Here is an 18,896-nt window from a genome sequence, read left to right on the forward strand (position 1 = left end):
CTCTACCCTACCCCCAACTCTCCAATTTACTCCTTTCAACGCTTGACTGATATGGTCTTTTCCACTGGACCAGAAGCTCTTCTCCAAATCACTTTCCATCTTTGGCACTGGTGGCAAACAAAGGGCTGAAATGATGGTGAACAACAGACCAGCCTCCAGGGAATCAGGTCTGGGACCCCAGATGAACACAAGTGAGAAACACCATCAGAGAACTTTATTGCAGGCCAAAGGGCCTGTAACAGGCACCTCCACAAGGGGCAAGTCTTCTGTTCCTCCAGCTCATGCCACAAAGGCCGAACCCAGGTGCTCAGAGCCACCTGCAAGTGCAGGTGCCCTGACCCCAACCACAGAGGAAATATCAACAGCACCATGATTTGCTTGTTTCCAAAATTTCTCCAAGGCAGTCTGGCACCAGAATACCAAGGAGGAGAAATTGCAGTGAGAGGTAATTTGTGAAGAGGTAGAAATTTGTGGATCCAGGGATCTGGAGTCCTGGTTCAATCACAGAGAAAGTAGGGGCCACAACAAGGGGGAAGAGCCGGGACCCAGGCCCCAAGGTTTCCAGCAAGGCAAGAACAACTTTCAGGCCATCCTTGGAGTTCAGGTTAACAGGAGGAAGCAAAGGCCCCCACACAGCTGGGGTGCTCTGGCTCCTGGATAGAAAGGCAGGCCAGTCGGAGCCTGGGATTCACACGAGTCAGGACGGGGAGCTCTCCACACTGGAACCGCTGTAGCCGAGGAGGTTCTGGGATGGGAAGAAAAGAAAAACATGTCCCATCCATGTGGTTTTTAGTCCCCATCCACCCTTCTCCTCCCCAATTCCAAAAATTCCCTATCAGTTCGTCATCCCTCTTCCTCCCAGCGACCCATCTATCTGCACCACCACACACACCCCCTTCCATCTTCACCCTTACCTAATGGAATGATCTTAGAGGGCTTCCTCTCAAGCTCAAAAGAAAGCTCAATAGGGCGAAGGACAGAGGGGCTGGTACAAAGTGTCCACAGGAAGAAGGTCAAGGGCTCATCAATCTTGGCTGAGGACTAGAAAGAGAACTCAGGATTAATCAGAACCCAAGCTCCTAAGTTCCTGGGGCTTTGGCAGAGGGTTTGAGTATCTGAGCCCCCACCTCCCAGTCCCATCTCACCTCAGGTTGAGCTCCAGGCCCGGTAAACTGCAAGGCCACTCTCCCTGGCACTCGGACAAACTCTAGGAGAGAGCTCCACTCACTAGGACACAGCCCTAGAGCTGCTGCCACATGATGATTCCTACAGGTCACCATAGCTTCAGCAGTCCCATCCTCCACCAGAAGCCTGGGGGCAGGGGAGAAGAAACAAACTCCCAAAGCATCCCAGGTGGCCAATCCCCTGGACCCAACATGCCTCCCTCCCCACTGATTCAGTCTTTAGCTCACTTTACCCTCATTCATTCATTCAAAAAATATTTCTTAAGCAATTCCCATGAACCAGGAATTATGCTAACGTAGGGACAGCAGCCAGATGAAATTGTATAATAAGAAGGTAAATGGTGCAATGGGTGCCCACCTTTGCTCTCACTTAAGCAATTCCCATGAACCAGGAATTATGCTAACGTAGGGACAGCAGCCAGATGAAATTGTATAATAAGAAGGTAAATGGTGCAATGGGTGCCCACCTTTGCTCTCACCTGATGCTGGCCTGGCTTATAGATGTCTGAGTGGAGCAAGCAGGGCCCTGACGAGTGCACTTTCCCTGGATGAAGACAGTGGTTGGAAAAGTCTTCTTGGTCCCATCACAGCCCTCTGGCACTCCACACCCAGCTCAGCCTGTCCCCTCCCTTACCTGGGGGCAGATGCTGGTACAATGAGCACACACCCAGAGGAGCTGAAGGCTAAAGACGGAGACAATATGGCAAGAGGCAGTGGCCTGGAATGGTGCCCGGCCACCCTGCATAAGTTCAGTCAGGTAGATATGGGGCAGGGGAACGCTAAAGAGAGAGAGAAACATGGGTCAAGAAACAGGTAAAGGGGTTCTGAAAGCAGAGTGGGTCTGGGAGGACTTAGCAGGCATAGGGATGGGTACAGCAGTGAGTTCCATGTCCTTCTGAAGCCCCTTTCCTCCCCTCCACCCACATTTTGATTCCTAATCTCTGACAGTCAATTATTTCTCAGGCTTGAACACCATGATGTTAGCCAAGAAAGAGATATTTACATTTTAGGTTGAAAAGCCTTCAAGAGCCTACAACACTAAATCATTCTGGGTAAAATGATAGGTATTGGGCATTTTTTATGGGGCAGAGGAAATCCTTCCGACAACACATTCTGCTAGGATTGGAGAAGACTATAGTTATGTCCAAAGTCCCACAGCCAGGGACATGTGGGGGATGCAGATGTGAGGCCATGAAGTTTAGGGGTCAGGGCCTGGGGCACTGACCTGACTGTGTTCTCCAGGGGAAAACTCAGGACCTGCACATAAGTGGATGACCGGAAACAACAGTAAACATTGTGGAATCTGTAAATGGAAGAGCAATAGTGATGAGGAGGAGAAAAGAGTCAAGCTGGGGGAGGAGATCACACATCACAGGCTCAGCCACTCCCACCGAGGGACAAAGCAGGGGAAGAATAAGAGAAGGATTGGTCTGCAATACTTAGTGAGGGTACAGCACCCTCTTGTGAAGGTCGAAGGTATTGTCAAAGAGAAGCTGTCCCTGTAGCACAGCTACGCAGGGTTGAGCATTACAGAGAACCATGTCAGCAGGGAGAGGCAGTGAGGCCTCACTACGTGGGTCTTCACCTGGAAACCCTTTTCTCCAGCTGGTGAAAATAGACTCGGGCTCCAGGCAGGAGTCCTAGTGAGGGAGGCAAGTGTGGGTCTTCAATATATATGTCCAGGTGAGGAGGGAATTCACAGTCGGCTGTCTCTAGAGCTACAGTGAGCTTCACACACCTTCTCACAGCTCCAGTGCTCTCTAAGGAGGATGGGGGAGAAGGGTAGTGGGATCTGTCAGTACCACAAAGTCCCATCACTATTTCACACCTCCTCCCCCCCCCAAAGGAGGGGCCATTACCAGGCTTCGTCCAGAGTGGGGCCAGAAGTGGCTCACACAGTGTTCGTGACAAAATCTCAGCTGAGAAAGACACCAAGGAATCTGTGAAGCTGGAAGATCGGAGAAACGTACTGAGAATGGAGGCATGAGAAAGCGTAAAATGGAGAAAATCAGATCAGAGGACAGAAAAACAAGCTAAAGCATCTGCTAGAACTTCACATATCAAGTACTGGAAACCCTTGAGCTTTGCCAAATAGCACACGAAAAGTAACAGGGCTTATGAGAAAAACAGGGTTGCCACGGATGGTTCAAAATCTATGTAACTTTGTAACCAGAGGCCTCACCAGCAGCTGGGACCTCAGGCAGCCCATCACCCGCAGCCTTATACCTTCGGGCTCATGCCCCTCCTTCACAACACAGGCCCCTGAAAATATTAATTTCTAATGAAGACCAGTTTCATAAACATTACACATACAAACCAGTTGTTTTTTTGGTTTTTTTTACACAGGGGAAAATGTCTCTGCAGCTTCATTTGTACATGCAGCTACTACAAAAAACTTATGGGAGTGAAGTACAGTTCTTCGTGAAGCCATAAGCTAGCCACTACTTGCACTAAAGAAAGGTCCCTCTCAAGATTTTCAGCTTCTTTGCCTTACACCTTCTGTTTCCAATATTTCCTTCCATTGCTAAAGCTTTTCCTTAGTTGTGAGAAAGCTTGCTTGTGACCATTTCAAAACAGTTACATGCTGGGGGGAAAAATCAGGTACAAAACACAACTTCTCTCTTGCTCTGACATCATTCCTCTAAGAGCTAAGTCACGTTGAAAAACACATGCTGTAGCAGAGAATGGGCTACTCACACATTCAACCAGCGCGGGGGAGAGAGAGCAGCCAAATTAACTTGAGAGGCTGATGGACACTTACTTGCCACTGAGCAGGTCAGTCAGCGAGGATTCTGGCAGTGCCCTTTTTATAGCCAGCACATCTGGGACATCCTGGGAGCTCTCAAACTCCAGGGTCCACTCATCCAGGACAGTAAGGCAGGACACACAGCTAGCCAACTCCAGAGGACGCTGAGATTCGCAGGTTGGACTATTTTCAAACAACAATGGTGTCTGCCAGGAAATGGGAAGATGACTGTCTCTGAGAGTGCCCTGGTCCAAAGGGAGGCTCATAAAATACTCTGACCCAATTTTGATTTCTTTCTGGAGCCTGGTGAAGGAATTGATCTTGACACAGACAGTCCTTCTAGTTTATCTAAACAGGCCTTCTTCTAGACCTAGAGAGTAACCAGGCACTGGTATGCCCTCTCCAGGCTCCAACCCAAAAAAAAGCTTTCTGGGGAAGGGTGTGATGAAGTGGGGTACTCACAGCAGGGCCGGGAGCCACAAGTCGGTACACTTGCCCTGGATGCAAGAATTCAAACCAACGGATTGAAGAGCCGTAGAAGATGAGGAGGAACTGTGAGGAAGGAGAGCAGGTGCTGGAGTCCCAGCCAGGAGCTCGGAGAACAGCTGGTCAGGTCCTAGGTCCCTGGAGTCCCAGTTTACCTTCTGACCCTTGTCCTCATCTCCACTGGGCTCAGGCGGGCCCCATCCAGGCCCCTCCCTCCTCTGGGTGCCCCCAAGCCAGATGCCTGTCACGTGGAAACTGAGGATGGGCTTGGGCACCTCTGGATTGGCTCCAGGGGATGCACAAAAATTCCGCTTCATGAGGGCCTCCTTGTGGGACAGCAAGAATAACCGGCTCTGTCCCATGTGGGGTCCCTCTGAGCTAGTGCGCTCTGTCTGAGGAAATGTTGAGGAGGTAGCTGAGTGAAGGAAGGATCTGGGCACAGGCAGGATCAAGGCATCAGCCAGAAAGAACTGGACATAGACTCTGTTAGGAAAGACAAGGAATAGATTTCTTGGTGATGTAGGCATTGGGTGTTTTGAGTCCCAGCATTCCATCACCTGCACCAGGCCCTCTCTGGCCCTAGCCACTAGCCCAGGGAGCCAACCTGGCCTTCTGCTTCTGGATGAAGCCTGCCATGCTCAGATCCTTCCAGGAGGGGAAGTTGCTTCTGACGTCCCTTTCTATGACCAACTGGAACCTCTCTGCACGTACCAGGCAACCTAGAGGAAGAAAGTTTTCTATTTTGGCAAGAAAAGAGAACTGTGGGACACAGAGTTAGGCAGACGACCCTGCAGGTCTCACTGGCCATCCCAGGCCAGAGCTGCTCCCCTAACACAAGGTCCAGGCCCACACCTGATGCCCACCTTAGAGGGGTGATACCTCTAAGGAGAAACAATTCCATCTTCATGTCCAATCCCACCCCTGGCCTCCTAGGCTGAAAGGCCTTGATTGTACTTTCTCACAAATCCCTAAAATGCCCGTTCCTAAATCAAAGAAACTTTCCTCTCCAGGGTTTCCCTGTCTATAAATGCCAATAAGTTCAAATAAGACCATTATTCTTCCAAACTGAGAATGTAGGAGATAGGAGTTTCACTTCAGCATCTCTAGTTAATCACAGCAGATGCTACCTCCCGGGCTCCCCTGGTTGTGAGAACCTCTACCCTGCCACCTTCTTTCCACCTCTGAACTCCAAACCTATGAGCCGGCAGTCAGTGAGGGGCTGCGACTGCTTGGTCAGGAGCAGGCAGGGCAGGGAACCACTTTGGTCCCGAAGTTGCAGATAACCTTTATGAGATGAAGCCACCAGAACCCCAAGTAAGACCTGCAGGAAGATGAAGGCCGAGGTATCAAACATATTTATTAAACACATACTGAGCATCTACTATGTGCCAGGCACTGTGTTAAGTGTTAGAGCTACAAAATAAATCAAAAAAGACATGGTCAGCGCTGGCTGATTAGCTCAGTCGGCTAGAGTACAGTGTTGTAACACCAAAGTCAGGGGTGCACATCCCTGTACTGGCCAGCCACCAAAAGGGGGGGGAAAAAGACATGGTCTCTGACCTCAAAGAACTTATACTCAGGTGGGCAAGACAGACATGAAAAAACACACTCACATTCACACATTTAGGAGCAGGAGGGAAAGTGCCTAAACTGAGTTCAGAGGTAAGAGACCAGGCAGGACCTCACAAGACATAATGAGAAATTTGGTTTTATTTTACACGCACTGGAAGAACCATGAAAAGAATTTAAACAAGTTACATTTTTACTCCCTCTTTCTACTTGTGGCAGGAGTAATGAATTGGAGGAAGCCAAGGATAGATGGAGCAGTCTAGTTAGAAGGCTAGTACATTCAAAATGACAGAAAAATGAGTGACCTAGACTAGGGTGATAGTAATGAGGATGGCAAAAAGAGGAAGTCCTCTGAGCCCTGCTGGAGCCCCCCTTACCTTGGCTGGGTGGAAGGCAGAGGGCAGCAGTCGGAACCAGGACCAGGCCAGGCGGTGATTGAGTTGGCAGCTGGAAAGGTGGGCAGCCTCTGGGAGGGGCAGAAGGGCCTTAGGGTCAAAGGAGGCCCAGGCCCTACACTCCCCTTCCTCCTTCAAGGTGGCCAGAGTAGGGAAAGAGCAGGGAGTCTGCAGCCGAGCATACTGTCAGGGAGAGGAAAGAAACCGATGTGTGTCTCACACGCCACAGGTATCCTCTAGCGCATTCACTCTGCCACCCATCTTGCCCCCACATCTTCATACTTTCTTGAGGGGACAGTGATGTGGCTCTTGAAGGATCTCATTGTGAGCATTCCGGTTGAGGCTGCCTGGTGGAGCTAGAATATCCAGGGTAGGAGCGAGGAGTTGCAGTCCCAGGCTGGGGTTCCAAGGAGAGGAACACTGCAGGAACTGGTGGTGTCTCAGCACGTGGGGACACAGCCTTGGCCAGGGAAAGAAGCGCAGTCACTTCAACCGAAGCCCCTGTCTCTTCAAGGACCCCACTCCCCTCACAGGGGAAGCATTCTACTCCCACAGCCTCCCCAGACCCTCATCTTCCTCACTTGCAGGCCAGCTCCTCCAGGGCCTTGGTAGCCCACAGGTAGAGGGGGAGTCCTAACTGACGTCCCCACACCAGCTGTTCATACAGGGAGGCACCATGGGCTTGGTGGGATGACTGAGTCCCAGGCTTCTGCCGAGAGAAGCCCCGGAGCAGAACGGCACCGCGGAGGCAGGGGGCTAGCACTGGCCTTCTCATCCCTCCTCCCACTGACTGGAGAAGGTGAACATCCTGGAGCTGCGGGAAAGCAGAAAAAGTGAAAAAGCAGAGGTGAAGCCCCCAACTCCGTGACCCCCTGCCAGAGTTAACTGCAGTTTTCCACTGCCTGGGTTCCAAGAGGAAGAAACAGGATTTCTCCTACACTAGCTGTTGTTTCCTCTGGCCTCCATGCCTCACATTCAATCACAACCCACTCCCGCTGTGGTCAGTCAGCCTTCATCCCCCACAAGTTCCACTCTACCTTGTTGAGCACCAGGTGGCTCCTGGCTGGACAGGCATGGCCTGGACTTCTTACCAGGCTGCCTGAGGTCAGCCTGGGCCTACGCCTGTGCTTGGGCCACCTCCTCCTCCGATTAGAAGGCCCTCTGTGGAGGAAGCACTCTGGCCTTAACCCCCACTCACAGTGCCCAAGACTCTACTCCTTTCTGATCTGAGCTCTTGTCCAAATCATTCTTAACAAAAGCACCCTCCAACACACACTTATTATTTGTATATTTTTGCTGCAGAGGTTCCCATCCTGCTGCAAAAAAAGACCAGCTCATGAAATGAAGAGAAGCTGTTGAAAGGGTATCACCAGGCCTGGCATCTCACGTACCTCCAGACAGACCCCCGATCGCATCACACGCTTGAGGCCATCCAACTGCTGGTAGGCGAGGCAGAGCTCCAGCTGCCCGTCCAGCTCATAGAGGCCAGCAGGCTCATTCAGCACGCCAGTGACTGTTCCCTGCAAAGGGGCCAGAGGCCCAGTTGACCACTATTTCCTTCCTCTTTGGAGACCCAACTTTCCTGCCCTTTGAGCTCCAGGGCCTCTCCCTAATGCTCACCATATATGATAAGAGTCTGGAGTCCCGGACAACACCTTTCTGTCCCTTCCTGTCCTGGGAGTTGCTGGGCATGGAGAGTGGCTTGGGGTCGGCCTTTAAGACGGGTCCTTCCAGCTCCAGTTCCAGTTCCTGCACACATTCTGGTTTCAGCAGCAACAGACGGGAGGCGGCACTGGTCATCCAAACATGGTAACAGTGACCACGGATCTTGGATACTCGCAGTTTTGTCAGCACGTAGGCCCTACCAGGCCAAAGGGCTCGGTGCCACACCAGCTGGGCGGGGACCTGGCGGGGACCAGGCAACACAGCTCATGAGACACTTCCCACAATGCCGCCCCCTGCCAGAGTCCCTTTCCATCATGCTTTGACCTCAAAGACCTGCTCCTCATGACTCTTTCCTTGCCTCTTCATCTTCTCTATATTTGTCAATTAAATCTTAAGCCACAGAACTTTCTTTCTTTCTTTTTTTTTTTTCCCCCTTTTTGTCTTTTTTTACTGACCGGCAACGGGATCGCAATCCTCGGTGTTGCGCCCGCACCGCGCTCAGCCAGTGAGTGGGAACCGGTCTCCACATGGGATCCGAACCCTTGGCGGGAGCGCCACTGCACTCCCAAGCGGCGCACTCTCCAGTGCGCCACCGGGCCGGCCCAAAGCCACAGAACTTTCAAGATCTCTCCTTTCTTATAGGAGACGTCAAATATTTCATAATCCCTTCCCCAAGATACAAACCATCCCTAAAACTTCCTTCCAAATACATAAATATTCCATTGAGAAAATTATGTCCTTTTTAGTATTCCTCCTATCCTATCCCACCCGATAACGTACAAACAACATTCTTTTTTTTTTTTTTTTTTTTGGTGGCTGGCTGGTACAGGGAACAACATTTATTTTTATATCAATATGTATTGGAACATATGTTAAAAGAAGTACAATAAACTGCTCCCTCTTCTCCAACATATTTCAAGGCACTAGGGAACATAAATACAAACCTAAGAGCCATATATGATCAAGTGTCACAACCAATAGGCATTTGGTAAAGCTTCAATATGCATTTGGAAAGAAAGAGAAGGTCAGGACGGACTGGAATGATCAGGAACACCTAGTGAAAGAACTGAAACTTCAACGGGGTCCTGAAGGATGTATCTGTTTTGTTCAGGTGGAGAGGAGAGAGAAGGGTGATTCAAGGAGGAGGCAACAACACAGAAATGCTCAGAATTCAGAATAAGGAAGGTCTGGCCAAGGGCCAGTGAAAATACTGGCCGGGACAGAGAAGAGCAAGTGCTGTTGGGAGTTGCAGGAGACAAGATGGGAGAGCCAAGATGGAAAAAAAAAAAAAAAAAAGCCAGGCAGGGTATAATATGAACTAGAGAAGAAAGATGGTAGGGCAGTTGTTGAAGAAATCTAAGAACAAAGGGCTGGCCAGTTTGCTCAGTTGGTTAGAGCGAGGTGCAGATAACACCAAGGTCCAGGGTCCAATCCCTGTACTGGCCATCTGCCAACAAAACAAAACAAAATAAAACACAAAATGTAAGCACAAGGAAGAGTTACATGGATGAGACTTCATAAATAAACAAACCAAGATCACTCCTTCCCTGACCTCCCAGGCTTACTCCAAAGCTCACCTCTGCACTCTCACGTGCCTCACACGTGTGCATGTATCTGCCACAGCAGATGATCCTACACAGTAATTGCAGACTCACTCATCTGGTTGCAAGTTTCCAGAGAAAAAGAACAATTATCTTATTTGATTTTGTGCCTCTAATTGACCAAGGTGCCTAGCATATAGCACATGTTCAATAAAGGCTGAATCTTGGTACAGATGCTTCTCCAGTCCAGATATCCTCCCCTCTCTTCTAGCGATTCAAATCCTACCCATCCTTCAAGACCCAGCCACTGAAGGGAGGGGAAAAAAAAAGACCCAGATCAAGTCTAAACTCCCTCAAAGAACTACTCCCCACATAATAAACTCTAGCTGACCTGCCATAGCAGCTACAAATTATACAACCATCTCTGAACTCACATACTGTTTTGTATTAATCTCTGCTTGTTTCATAAATCACTACCATACAGGACCTATAATAAGATCATAAACTACCTGAAGAACTTACCTAGTCACCCTGAAGAAATTCAAGTGCATTTCAGAGATTTCTCCCTTGGCATATAATACATGAATGAGCCAACCCCACTATTTGCAGAATTTTCTAATGGTCTCTAGGAGATTTAAAACATTCTAACAGTTAGCTCAGCTGGTTAGAGCACGGTGTTATAACACCAAGGTCAAGGGTTCAGATCCCCTACCAGCTAGCCACCAAAAAAAAAAAAAAAAAAAAAAAAAAAAAAAAAAAAAAAAAAAAAACCCCAAAAAAAAAAAAATTTTTTTTTTTTTTTTTTTCATGAATGAGCCAACCCCACTATTTGCAGAATTTTCTAATGGTCTCTAGGAGATTTAAAACATTCTAACAGTTAGCTCAGCTGGTTAGAGCACGGTGTTATAACACCAAGGTCAAGGGTTCAGATCCCCTACCAGCTAGCCACCAAAAAAAAAAAAAAAAAAAAAACAAAAAAAAAAAAAAATTCTAAAGTAAAAAAAAAAAAAAAAATTAAAGATCCTCTTTAACACAGGAGGAGAAATCAAGATCAGAAATTTGGACAGCTTCTAAGCATTTTTAGTTTTTTAGTTCCTTTATACTCTAATCACTGTTACTCAAGCTCATCTCACACACACACACACACACACACACACACACACACACCCCTTCTTACAGTGCTAATAAATTTCATAGTTTCCCTTTCTTTTTGTGGCAGCTGGCCAGTACAGGGATCTGAACCCATGACCTTGGTGTTACAACACTGTGACCTAACCAACTGAGCAAACTGGCCAGCCCCCATAGTTTCCTTTTTTTGATATGCATGTTAGAGAGCCTTTTACTCCTTTGGTTTTTTCCCTAATTTAATTGTTTTGAATGCTTTTGAAAAATTATTTAGGTAATTATGTCATAAAACAATGGTTAGAATACAAATTAGTGATTTTGAAATTGTACCAGTTAAGGTAAAAACAGACAGCAATAAGTACTGAGATTTTTAAAAAATGCATATATTCAATGTCTTAATGGTGTTAAAATGTATGATTTGCTTGGTCATCCTCCTAATGCAGAGGAACAACAAGTGATTCTAGCATTTTCTGAAAGGTCACACACAATACAAAAGCTGCATACTCAAATGAATTGCCCGGCAGAAAAGTCTATTCCCTATCCCCATACACAGACAACAACACTACCTGGAACCTTCCTTCAATAGCACTGTTCCAGAGAACATCACTCCCCAACTTTCCTACCTGGTTCTTTCTTTGATGTTATCTTTCTGATTAAGAGTTCTAACACCCCTTCCACAACCTCTGCACCCCTGAATTGATCCTAATCCTCACCTGTACAATGACGGATACATGGCTGACAACTTGGCTGTCACATGGGGATAATCCACCAAGAGACAGGACGAAGTAAGCTTTCTGTTGACTTTTCACCAGAGCACTCAATCGAACTAGTTTCCCAGCCAGATTTGGCTGCAATCTGAGCTTGTTTCTAAGAAGGAAGTAAGTGAAGAGGAAGAAGTCATTTTTATTTCTCCTCTTCTTCCCTTCCACTGTAAAGAATAACCTGATAGTGATATAAAATGTCCACAGACCCAAAGCCATTATTCTAAAAACCTCCAAACTCTTCTTGCACATTTCCCTTGATGAACACTCTTCTTCACATTCTTAACATTGAAAGCCCATTGTTCCTTTGATTTGGAACATTCCGTCTATAGTATTATCAATGCCCTTCTTTCCCTCCCTTCACTGACCCACTGTCATCCTCCAGGTTTCACAGTTCTCCCTCCACCCCTAGAGGGCGAAAAATTACCTTTGCCTGAGCAGGCGGCAAGCAATCTCTGGGTAGAGGACAGGGATAGGTGTGAATGGGCCAGGACTGATGGTCAAAGGAAACACTGGCACGGGGGCAGCCCAGAGCTCCAGGTGCCCTTCCCCTGAGGAATTCCACCTGGCAGGAGGGAGGTAACTCCAACTGGGGAACAGAAAGAGATGGCCCAACCAAGAAAGGTCCAGATCTATGAGCTAGAAAAGACAGAGAGAAAGGATTAACCAGGACCATAGCATCCAACCCACCCCTTCCACCTTTGTTCCCTCAGAGACTTAATTGCCTTGCTCCCCAGACACCACTGTTGTTAGGACCTGAGGCATCTGACTTCCCCCTTCCACTCACCTCACAGCCCAGGATTCCAGTGTTATCTCTCACATAGAGGCTTCCATTCCTGCACTCGTGTTCCAAGTCCTCTGATAGATCTGTTAGTGTCCCTAAAAGTAACAACCGCTCCCGGGGCAGGGGGTTCCCATTTGGTCCAGCCTCTTGGGCCCAAGCCTGGTAGGCACTACTGCTCCAGGACAGGTGGCTGCAGCATGGGAGATGCTGGTGGGTCCTGAGGTCCTGTACTGAGACAAAGCTGTAGAGTGAAGGCAATAGAGGTCCTGCAAAGCCAGGTCCAAGCCTAGGAGGTTACCCTCACCCCGACAAATTCCCAAGAGCCAAGGAAAGGTCAATGGGGAACATGGACTAAGAGATGAGTTTGTATGTTTGACTGATTGGTTGAAGGGATAAAAGCTGGGAGTAAGGGCCTAAGAAAATGGGAATGGGGACTGGGTACAGGCTGGACAGTACCTAGGGAAAGCAGGAAGAAAGTCTATGCTGAATAATATCTCGAACAAGATGGTGCGAGAGAGAGGACCCAGAGAAATGAAGTAGGAATCCAAGAAGGGTCTAAGGAAATGAGTGCGTGGGGAGAACACTTTATAGATACCACGAGCAGCTCCCCTGAAAGCATCTCAGCTCTTAGCATGGATAGAGAACTCCAATGGGACCACTAGGCATCTGTCTAACAGCACAAACAAAATAGTCCCAGCCAAGTTTCCTCCTGTGTCTAGAATACCCAGTACTAAAAACTGGCTAAGAAGCTGAGGATGAGATGGTGGGTGATGGATGTAATACAAATATTTAAACTACCAAAGCTGTGATAAATTCACATATATGAATACCATTATTCTTATTCGCTTGCATTCCCATGATTTTTTTTCAAGTGGAAAAGAAACAGGATAGGGTTATAAAACATTGCAATTAATCTTCCTTGTTGTACTCATGAACATCATTCACGAGTGAGGACTAAAGATGGAGAATGTTGTTCTAGATGGCCACTCCTCTTCTGCAGCTGCTTTTTTTTTTTTTTTCTTTGAAAAAAGATGACAGGTAATGGGATCCTAACCCTTGGCTTGGTGTTGTCAGCACCACACTCTCCCAAGTGAGCCACGGGCTGGCCCTAGCTGCTCTTTCTTAAATAGCTTTAGAGAAGATAAAAAGTACAGACCGAAACTAAAATGTGTTGAGCCCCTGCTATGCACACTGTACTACATGGGGACCTTTCACACTCAATATTGCATTTAATCTTCACCAAAAAAAACCCCTATGAACACCACCAATGAGGAAACTTAGAGAGGTTCAGGTACACAGACCCATAGGTGCCAAAGCTAGGTGTGTCTCCTTTGAAAGTCCCATGTTTTTTCTCTGTGTTTTCTTACTTCTCTGAAGGCCCAGGAAAAGGCAACCAGAGAGAACTGTCTCTTTACCCTTGATATCTTCAGGACAGAAAACAGTTAAAATGGGGCCACTTTTCCCAGATTCTTCAGGGTCTAGGTCAAGAAGCTAAAGATGACAATCTAGTCCTTTGCCTTTGTCATTGATCTCTAACTTCCAAGTCCTAGCTAGCACAGTGCCTGGCACAGAGCAGGGACTTGATGAAGGAAAATGGAAAAATGGACAAATAAATTATATTTATGTCTGCTAAGTTATTTCTATTTTATCCTCATCCACCATTTGTTACATACTCTTTACTCTGCATACTGGTATTGTACTAGCTTACAGTTATCTTGAACAAGAAACTAAAAAGGCTCCATGTTCTTTAAAAATTTCTGGACTTTCCACTTCTCAGTGACTCTAATAATACTAGAATTTTGAGAGATTTGGACCTTCCTTTCTTGACCTAAACTGTGATCACTGAGGCCCCTAGGCACACATGCAACTCAGCTGTGGGAGACTGTAATCCTGCTGCAATAGAGGTTTCATGGAACTCAGAATTCCCTCAACTAAGACTAGTTGACAGCTCTCCTGTCCTGGGGTTTTCCTCACACTAGCAGGACAGTTTTCAAATGAGATTTCATTCTATGTTTCAATAAACAATGTATTTAATCTTAAGAGTTATGGACGCAGACAAGAATTGTAGGAAAAGAATGAAAAGAAAAAACAAAACAAAACAAAACAATACCCTCAGAAATTACCTAATACCTACCAAACAGGCAAAAGTAAGAAAATAAAAAATTTGAAACATGGTAAACACCAGATCTGGAAAAGGCTCAAGATATACAAGGGTACTTTCAAAAAGTTCATGGAAAAAGATGATACAAATCTTTCCATGAACTTTTTGAAGTACCCTCGTAGATGTACGCTGGTGTTGTGTAAATTGGTACAGCTCCACCGGAGAGCAATGTGAAAACAGCTAATGTGGTGGATGGGGTACACGTCCTGTGAGCCTGCACCTCCCTTTAGGACGGTGGTTAGTTTTAGAGAAAAGGTAGGGGAGAACTGGATCAGAATACAGTAGTTAGGAGACTTCACTAAATCTCTAACATTTTACCTCCTACAAAAAGAACTGAAGTAAATATGGCAAAATGTTAAGGTGTTTAAAAGTTAAGCAATAAGTACACTAGAACACCGTTTAGTTCAGCTAAATCTTTTTCGCAGGCAAGACTTTCTCAATGAAGAAAGCAGTGTGTTTATTTACATTCTGGCAGACCAGCGTTTTACATACCATTGGTTTATAATGAAATCCATGGATGAGAAAATTATACAGAATTATGAAAATGATGTTTCAGATAACATGAAATACAATTAAGTTGTCTTCTCATCAAAAATCCCTTGCCTTTACTGACAGACACAGATAATCAGACCAAGTAAAGCGTTTCCCAAATGACCAAAAACAGGTTAAGGGAAAAAGTATCTTGTGTTCAGGTGAGTTTGAGAAATGACAAAGTAAACAAAGTCAAATAGATTTCTACCTTTTTTAATTTTTATGTCTTTTTTTTTAAAGTATAGATAGTGACATGTATATTCACATAACATAATACCACTGAGCATTTAAAGTAAATCATCTAGAGTTGTATGTATCAATATGAATAAATTTCAGAAGCATAATGTTAAGCACAAAAAGCAAATTGCAGAGGATATGTAAGGTACGTATGACACCATTTATATAAAGTCTCCAGGTATGCAAAACTCTACTGTATACTGCTTAGGGACAGATGCATGTGTAGTAAAAATATAAAGATATTCATGGGAATAATATATACCATATTCAAGATGGAGACTACCTCTGTGAGTAGGTAAACAGGTTACTTTTTGCAGGACTTTTCAGAGCCTTTAATATGTTAATGACCCTGTGAGTTTCCTAGAGAAGGTTATCATATTCGATGTCTTTCAAACTTATTTGGCCATGAAACCCTTTTCTTGTGATACTTTATTAACACTGTCTAGAACAGTTTAGGAAATGTTAGTGTAGTAAAAGAAAAAAAAAAAAAAAAACGCAAAAAAACACTCCCAGAAGACTTTAAACTCAGGTCTTCTCAAACACAATGATCTGCACTTGGTAAAGTCAAAAATTTCTCTGTAACTTAGTTTCCTAATATACAAAATGAAGATAATACCAACCTCTCTCCCCACTTTAGGAGCTCTTTTTCCAAATTTTCTATAATCCCTTCTTCCTCTCTCTTCCTTCCCTTTTCTGTAAACTTGATTTAAGCCAAGTTAGGAGAACTTTGGGAAAAGGAACACTTGATGGAGAATAGGAAAGTTCTGTAGAAGGGGATGTGTTTAGACCCCTTGTCCTCCACTCATCCTTCTTACTTCCCCTTTTTCTAGCTATAGGTACTTTCTTTTCTTTTCTTTTTTTTTCTTTTTTGTCTTTTTTACTGACCGGTAACGGGATCGCAACCCTCAGTGTCGCGCCCGTACTGGGGACCGGCAACGGGATTGCAACCCTCGGTGTTGCGCCCGCACCGCGCTCAGCCAGTGAGCGGGAACCGGTCTCCACATGGGATCTGAACCCTCGGCGGGAGTGCCGCCGTGCTCCCAAGCGGCGCACTCTCCAGTGCGCCATCGGGCCGGCCCTAGGTATTTTCTTTTCAATCCCAAATTCAACCTCTCCCCAAAATCCCACCTCTCCTTACCTGTAGCTGAGAGGCAGTGTAAATCCCTGGTTCCTTCCCTGGGACAACCAAATAGTCTTCACACAATCAATTACCAACTGAGTCAACTGGACATTAGGCTCCTTGGTAGTTGGACACAGGGTCTCTTGGATGAAGGCCTGGGCAACCTCAAGCCAAGCTTGCTCCTGAGGAAAGTAAAGCTAGTTACAACATCTTCATGGCTATCCTGCCCACCCACGAAACTTTTGGGAAGAATAAAGGAATAGAAAAAAAACCCCAGAGGGCACATAAAATGAAGATCAAAAATAAAGGAGTTTAAAACTTGAAGAAACCTTAAAAGTCTAAGTCCAGCCATACAGTTACTTTATTTTTATTTTATTTTTTAAATTTTTATTGAATCAAAATTGATTATACATATTTTTGGGGTTCAACATTGAGATATGTTGATCAAACTAATATTACTAGCATATATATTGTTACAAATCGTAATTATTTTTTATGCCCCTTGTTCAACTTTTCCTCCTCCCCCTTTCCCTCTCCCCTCCCCCTTCTAATTATCCTAGATTTCTTCTCTCCTTCTGAAAGAATAATGGTTACTCTGTTGATGTGTTGCCTAGACGATCTGTCCAATGCTGAGAGGTGTGATCAGGTCCCCCAATATTATCATAGAGCAGATGTTTCTTCTGTCCCTCTGAAATGTGCTTTGTGGAGATAGACATCCTCTTTATCTCTGCTGGTGACTCTCCTTGTGTCAATGCACTTCAGCAGCTGGTGGACCATCTGCCTAGTGGTTGTGGCATTTAGCCACTTTTGCAGCAGCCGTGGTTACTGTGATGGCTGTGGTGGGCCACCCACATGAAGGTGATGTTTTTGGCATGCTCCTTGGTGCTGGCCTGGTGTGCCTGGTTGTGGGAGGGGGGTCCGTCCAGGCTCCATGCCTCACGTCCCAGGCAGACCCAGGGCGCTGGCGGTGTTTCTGAGCCAGAACTAATTTTTTTGTCCTTTCCTTACTTCTAACGTGGGGGCACTTCCTGTTGGGACTAGTACTGGAGCCCTGTGGTTGAGCTAAATTGCTGCTTTGCTTCTGCTTCCCTAGGGAAGTCTTTTTGTGCAGCACAGGTTATGATGGTTGACTTTATAGGTACTTCCCACTCTCCAGAAACTCGGTTGTTACTACAGCTGGGCTGTGTAGCAACTCTGATCTGGGCCTGAGTCTTTTCATCAAACTGCACCCCATGCAATTCTATATTCCTGACCAGTCTCCTCTGAGTGGTCCTGCGCTGATTGAGGGGAAGATCGGCTGTCTTTGCTGTGCCCCAGTGCTCCCCCGATGGGCCTGTCTTCCCTGCTGCCCGTGGTGCAGACTCTTCCCTTGGGACGGGCCATGCTCCAGTCCCTTGCGATGACTGACCGGCCTCTGAGTGGCTCTTTTTTTTCAATTATTGTGGCTCCTCGCTTCTATGTGGGTCCACAGGAATCCTATTAGTGGTCTTGCTAGCCTGGGGGTCACCAAGGCCCTCTTCTCCCCTGCCGCCTCTAAGCAACTCCATCTGAAGGGCACAGCTGCGGCTTTTGCCAGCTCCGGCTCTGTGCACTCAGCAGTTCAGCCTTAAAGCGGCTGCGGCACGAAATGGTCAGACAGTTTTTTCTTTCTCTCTTTGTGGCTTCTCCCACCTTCAAGCACTCCATAGGTCTCTCTTCCTCTTCCCCNGGTCCACAGGAATCCTATTAGTGGTCTTGCTAGCCTGGGGGTCACCAAGGCCCTCTTCTCCTCTGCCGCCTCTAAGCAACTCCATCTGAAGGGCACAGCTGCGGCTTTTGCCAGCTCCGGCTCTGTGCACTCAGCAGTTCAGCCTTAAAGCGGCTGCGGCACGAAATGGTCAGACAGTTTTTTCTTTCTCTCTTTGTGGCTTCTCCCACCTTCAAGCACTCCATAGGTCTCTCTTCCTCTTCCCCTGAGCCCTAGAAGCCTCAGCTTTGGCTGTTGTTGCTTTTTAATATAGTTGTAAATTGGTTGATTTGTGGGAGAGAATGACACTGGGGGCCGTCTATTCCACCATCTTGACCGGAAGCCATCCATACAGTTACTTTAGACAGCTAGACATCCAGCTTTGGTCTTGCCTCTTTCTCTAACAAACGTGTACTAATCCTTAAAATGCTCAGCTGGAATACATTTTCCTTTGTAGACACTTGTCTGACCATTCCAGAAAATGCTGCTCTTTCCTTGAAACTCCCATAGCACCTTTCACACACCCTTTAAGAGCAATGACTACCAAGTTTAGTGGTATCCTATCTTTTTTTTTCCTTTGGTGTTTTGGGTTTTTTTTTTTTTTGGTGCCTGGGTATGGGGAACTGAACCCTTGACTTTGGTGTTACAAGGCCACGCTCTAATCAACTGAGCTAACCTAACCAGCCAGTCCAGCACCCCATCTTACATGGAATCTGGTTCTAAAGTCAGCAAATTGAAAAAGAATGAGCAAAAACACCGCTGAGAAAATCCTTTAAATTTCTCATAAAGAATAAGACACAGTACTGTAATATGTACACATGCCTAATGGTGGACAGTACATTAAAAATTATACTTGGGCCGGCCC

The 18,896-nt window shown here is 46.4% G+C and overlaps 1 protein-coding gene across 3 annotated transcripts in view; it reads right to left on the bottom strand.

Annotated features, from left to right (window-relative positions):
- Positions 1-197: 197 nt before the first annotated feature.
- CTC1 (CTS telomere maintenance complex component 1) overlaps positions 198-18,896 on the bottom strand; it is a 21,384-nt gene continuing 2,685 nt past the window's right edge. Inside the window, exons 2-23 of one of the 3 annotated variants that reach the window (XM_008581707.1) lie at positions 16,324-16,487; positions 12,260-12,497; positions 11,900-12,111; positions 11,425-11,578; positions 8,001-8,285; positions 7,772-7,900; positions 6,962-7,194; positions 6,663-6,840; positions 6,363-6,563; positions 5,611-5,737; positions 5,021-5,135; positions 4,572-4,899; positions 4,393-4,482; positions 3,946-4,136; positions 3,044-3,132; positions 2,770-2,944; positions 2,410-2,487; positions 1,819-1,963; positions 1,664-1,728; positions 1,146-1,311; positions 915-1,041; positions 198-745 (exon numbers count right to left, since the gene is read on the bottom strand). In XM_008581707.1, coding sequence (XP_008579929.1) covers positions 606-745; positions 915-1,041; positions 1,146-1,311; positions 1,664-1,728; positions 1,819-1,963; positions 2,410-2,487; positions 2,770-2,944; positions 3,044-3,132; positions 3,946-4,136; positions 4,393-4,482; positions 4,572-4,899; positions 5,021-5,135; positions 5,611-5,737; positions 6,363-6,563; positions 6,663-6,840; positions 6,962-7,194; positions 7,772-7,900; positions 8,001-8,285; positions 11,425-11,578; positions 11,900-12,111; positions 12,260-12,497; positions 16,324-16,487 — 3,630 coding nt within the window. In that variant the 3' untranslated portion in view covers positions 198-605. The remainder of the gene's footprint in view (positions 746-914; positions 1,042-1,145; positions 1,312-1,663; positions 1,729-1,818; positions 1,964-2,409; positions 2,488-2,769; positions 2,945-3,043; positions 3,133-3,945; positions 4,137-4,392; positions 4,483-4,571; positions 4,900-5,020; positions 5,136-5,610; positions 5,738-6,362; positions 6,564-6,662; positions 6,841-6,961; positions 7,195-7,771; positions 7,901-8,000; positions 8,286-11,424; positions 11,579-11,899; positions 12,112-12,259; positions 12,498-16,323; positions 16,488-18,896) is intronic. The other 2 variants (XM_008581709.1, XM_008581708.1) reach the window with 2 other exon arrangements.

The sequence above is a fragment of the Galeopterus variegatus genome, unplaced genomic scaffold, assembly GCF_000696425.1.
Source record: "Galeopterus variegatus unplaced genomic scaffold, G_variegatus-3.0.2 Scaffold2442, whole genome shotgun sequence".
NCBI classification, from domain to species: Eukaryota; Metazoa; Chordata; class Mammalia; order Dermoptera; family Cynocephalidae; genus Galeopterus; species Galeopterus variegatus.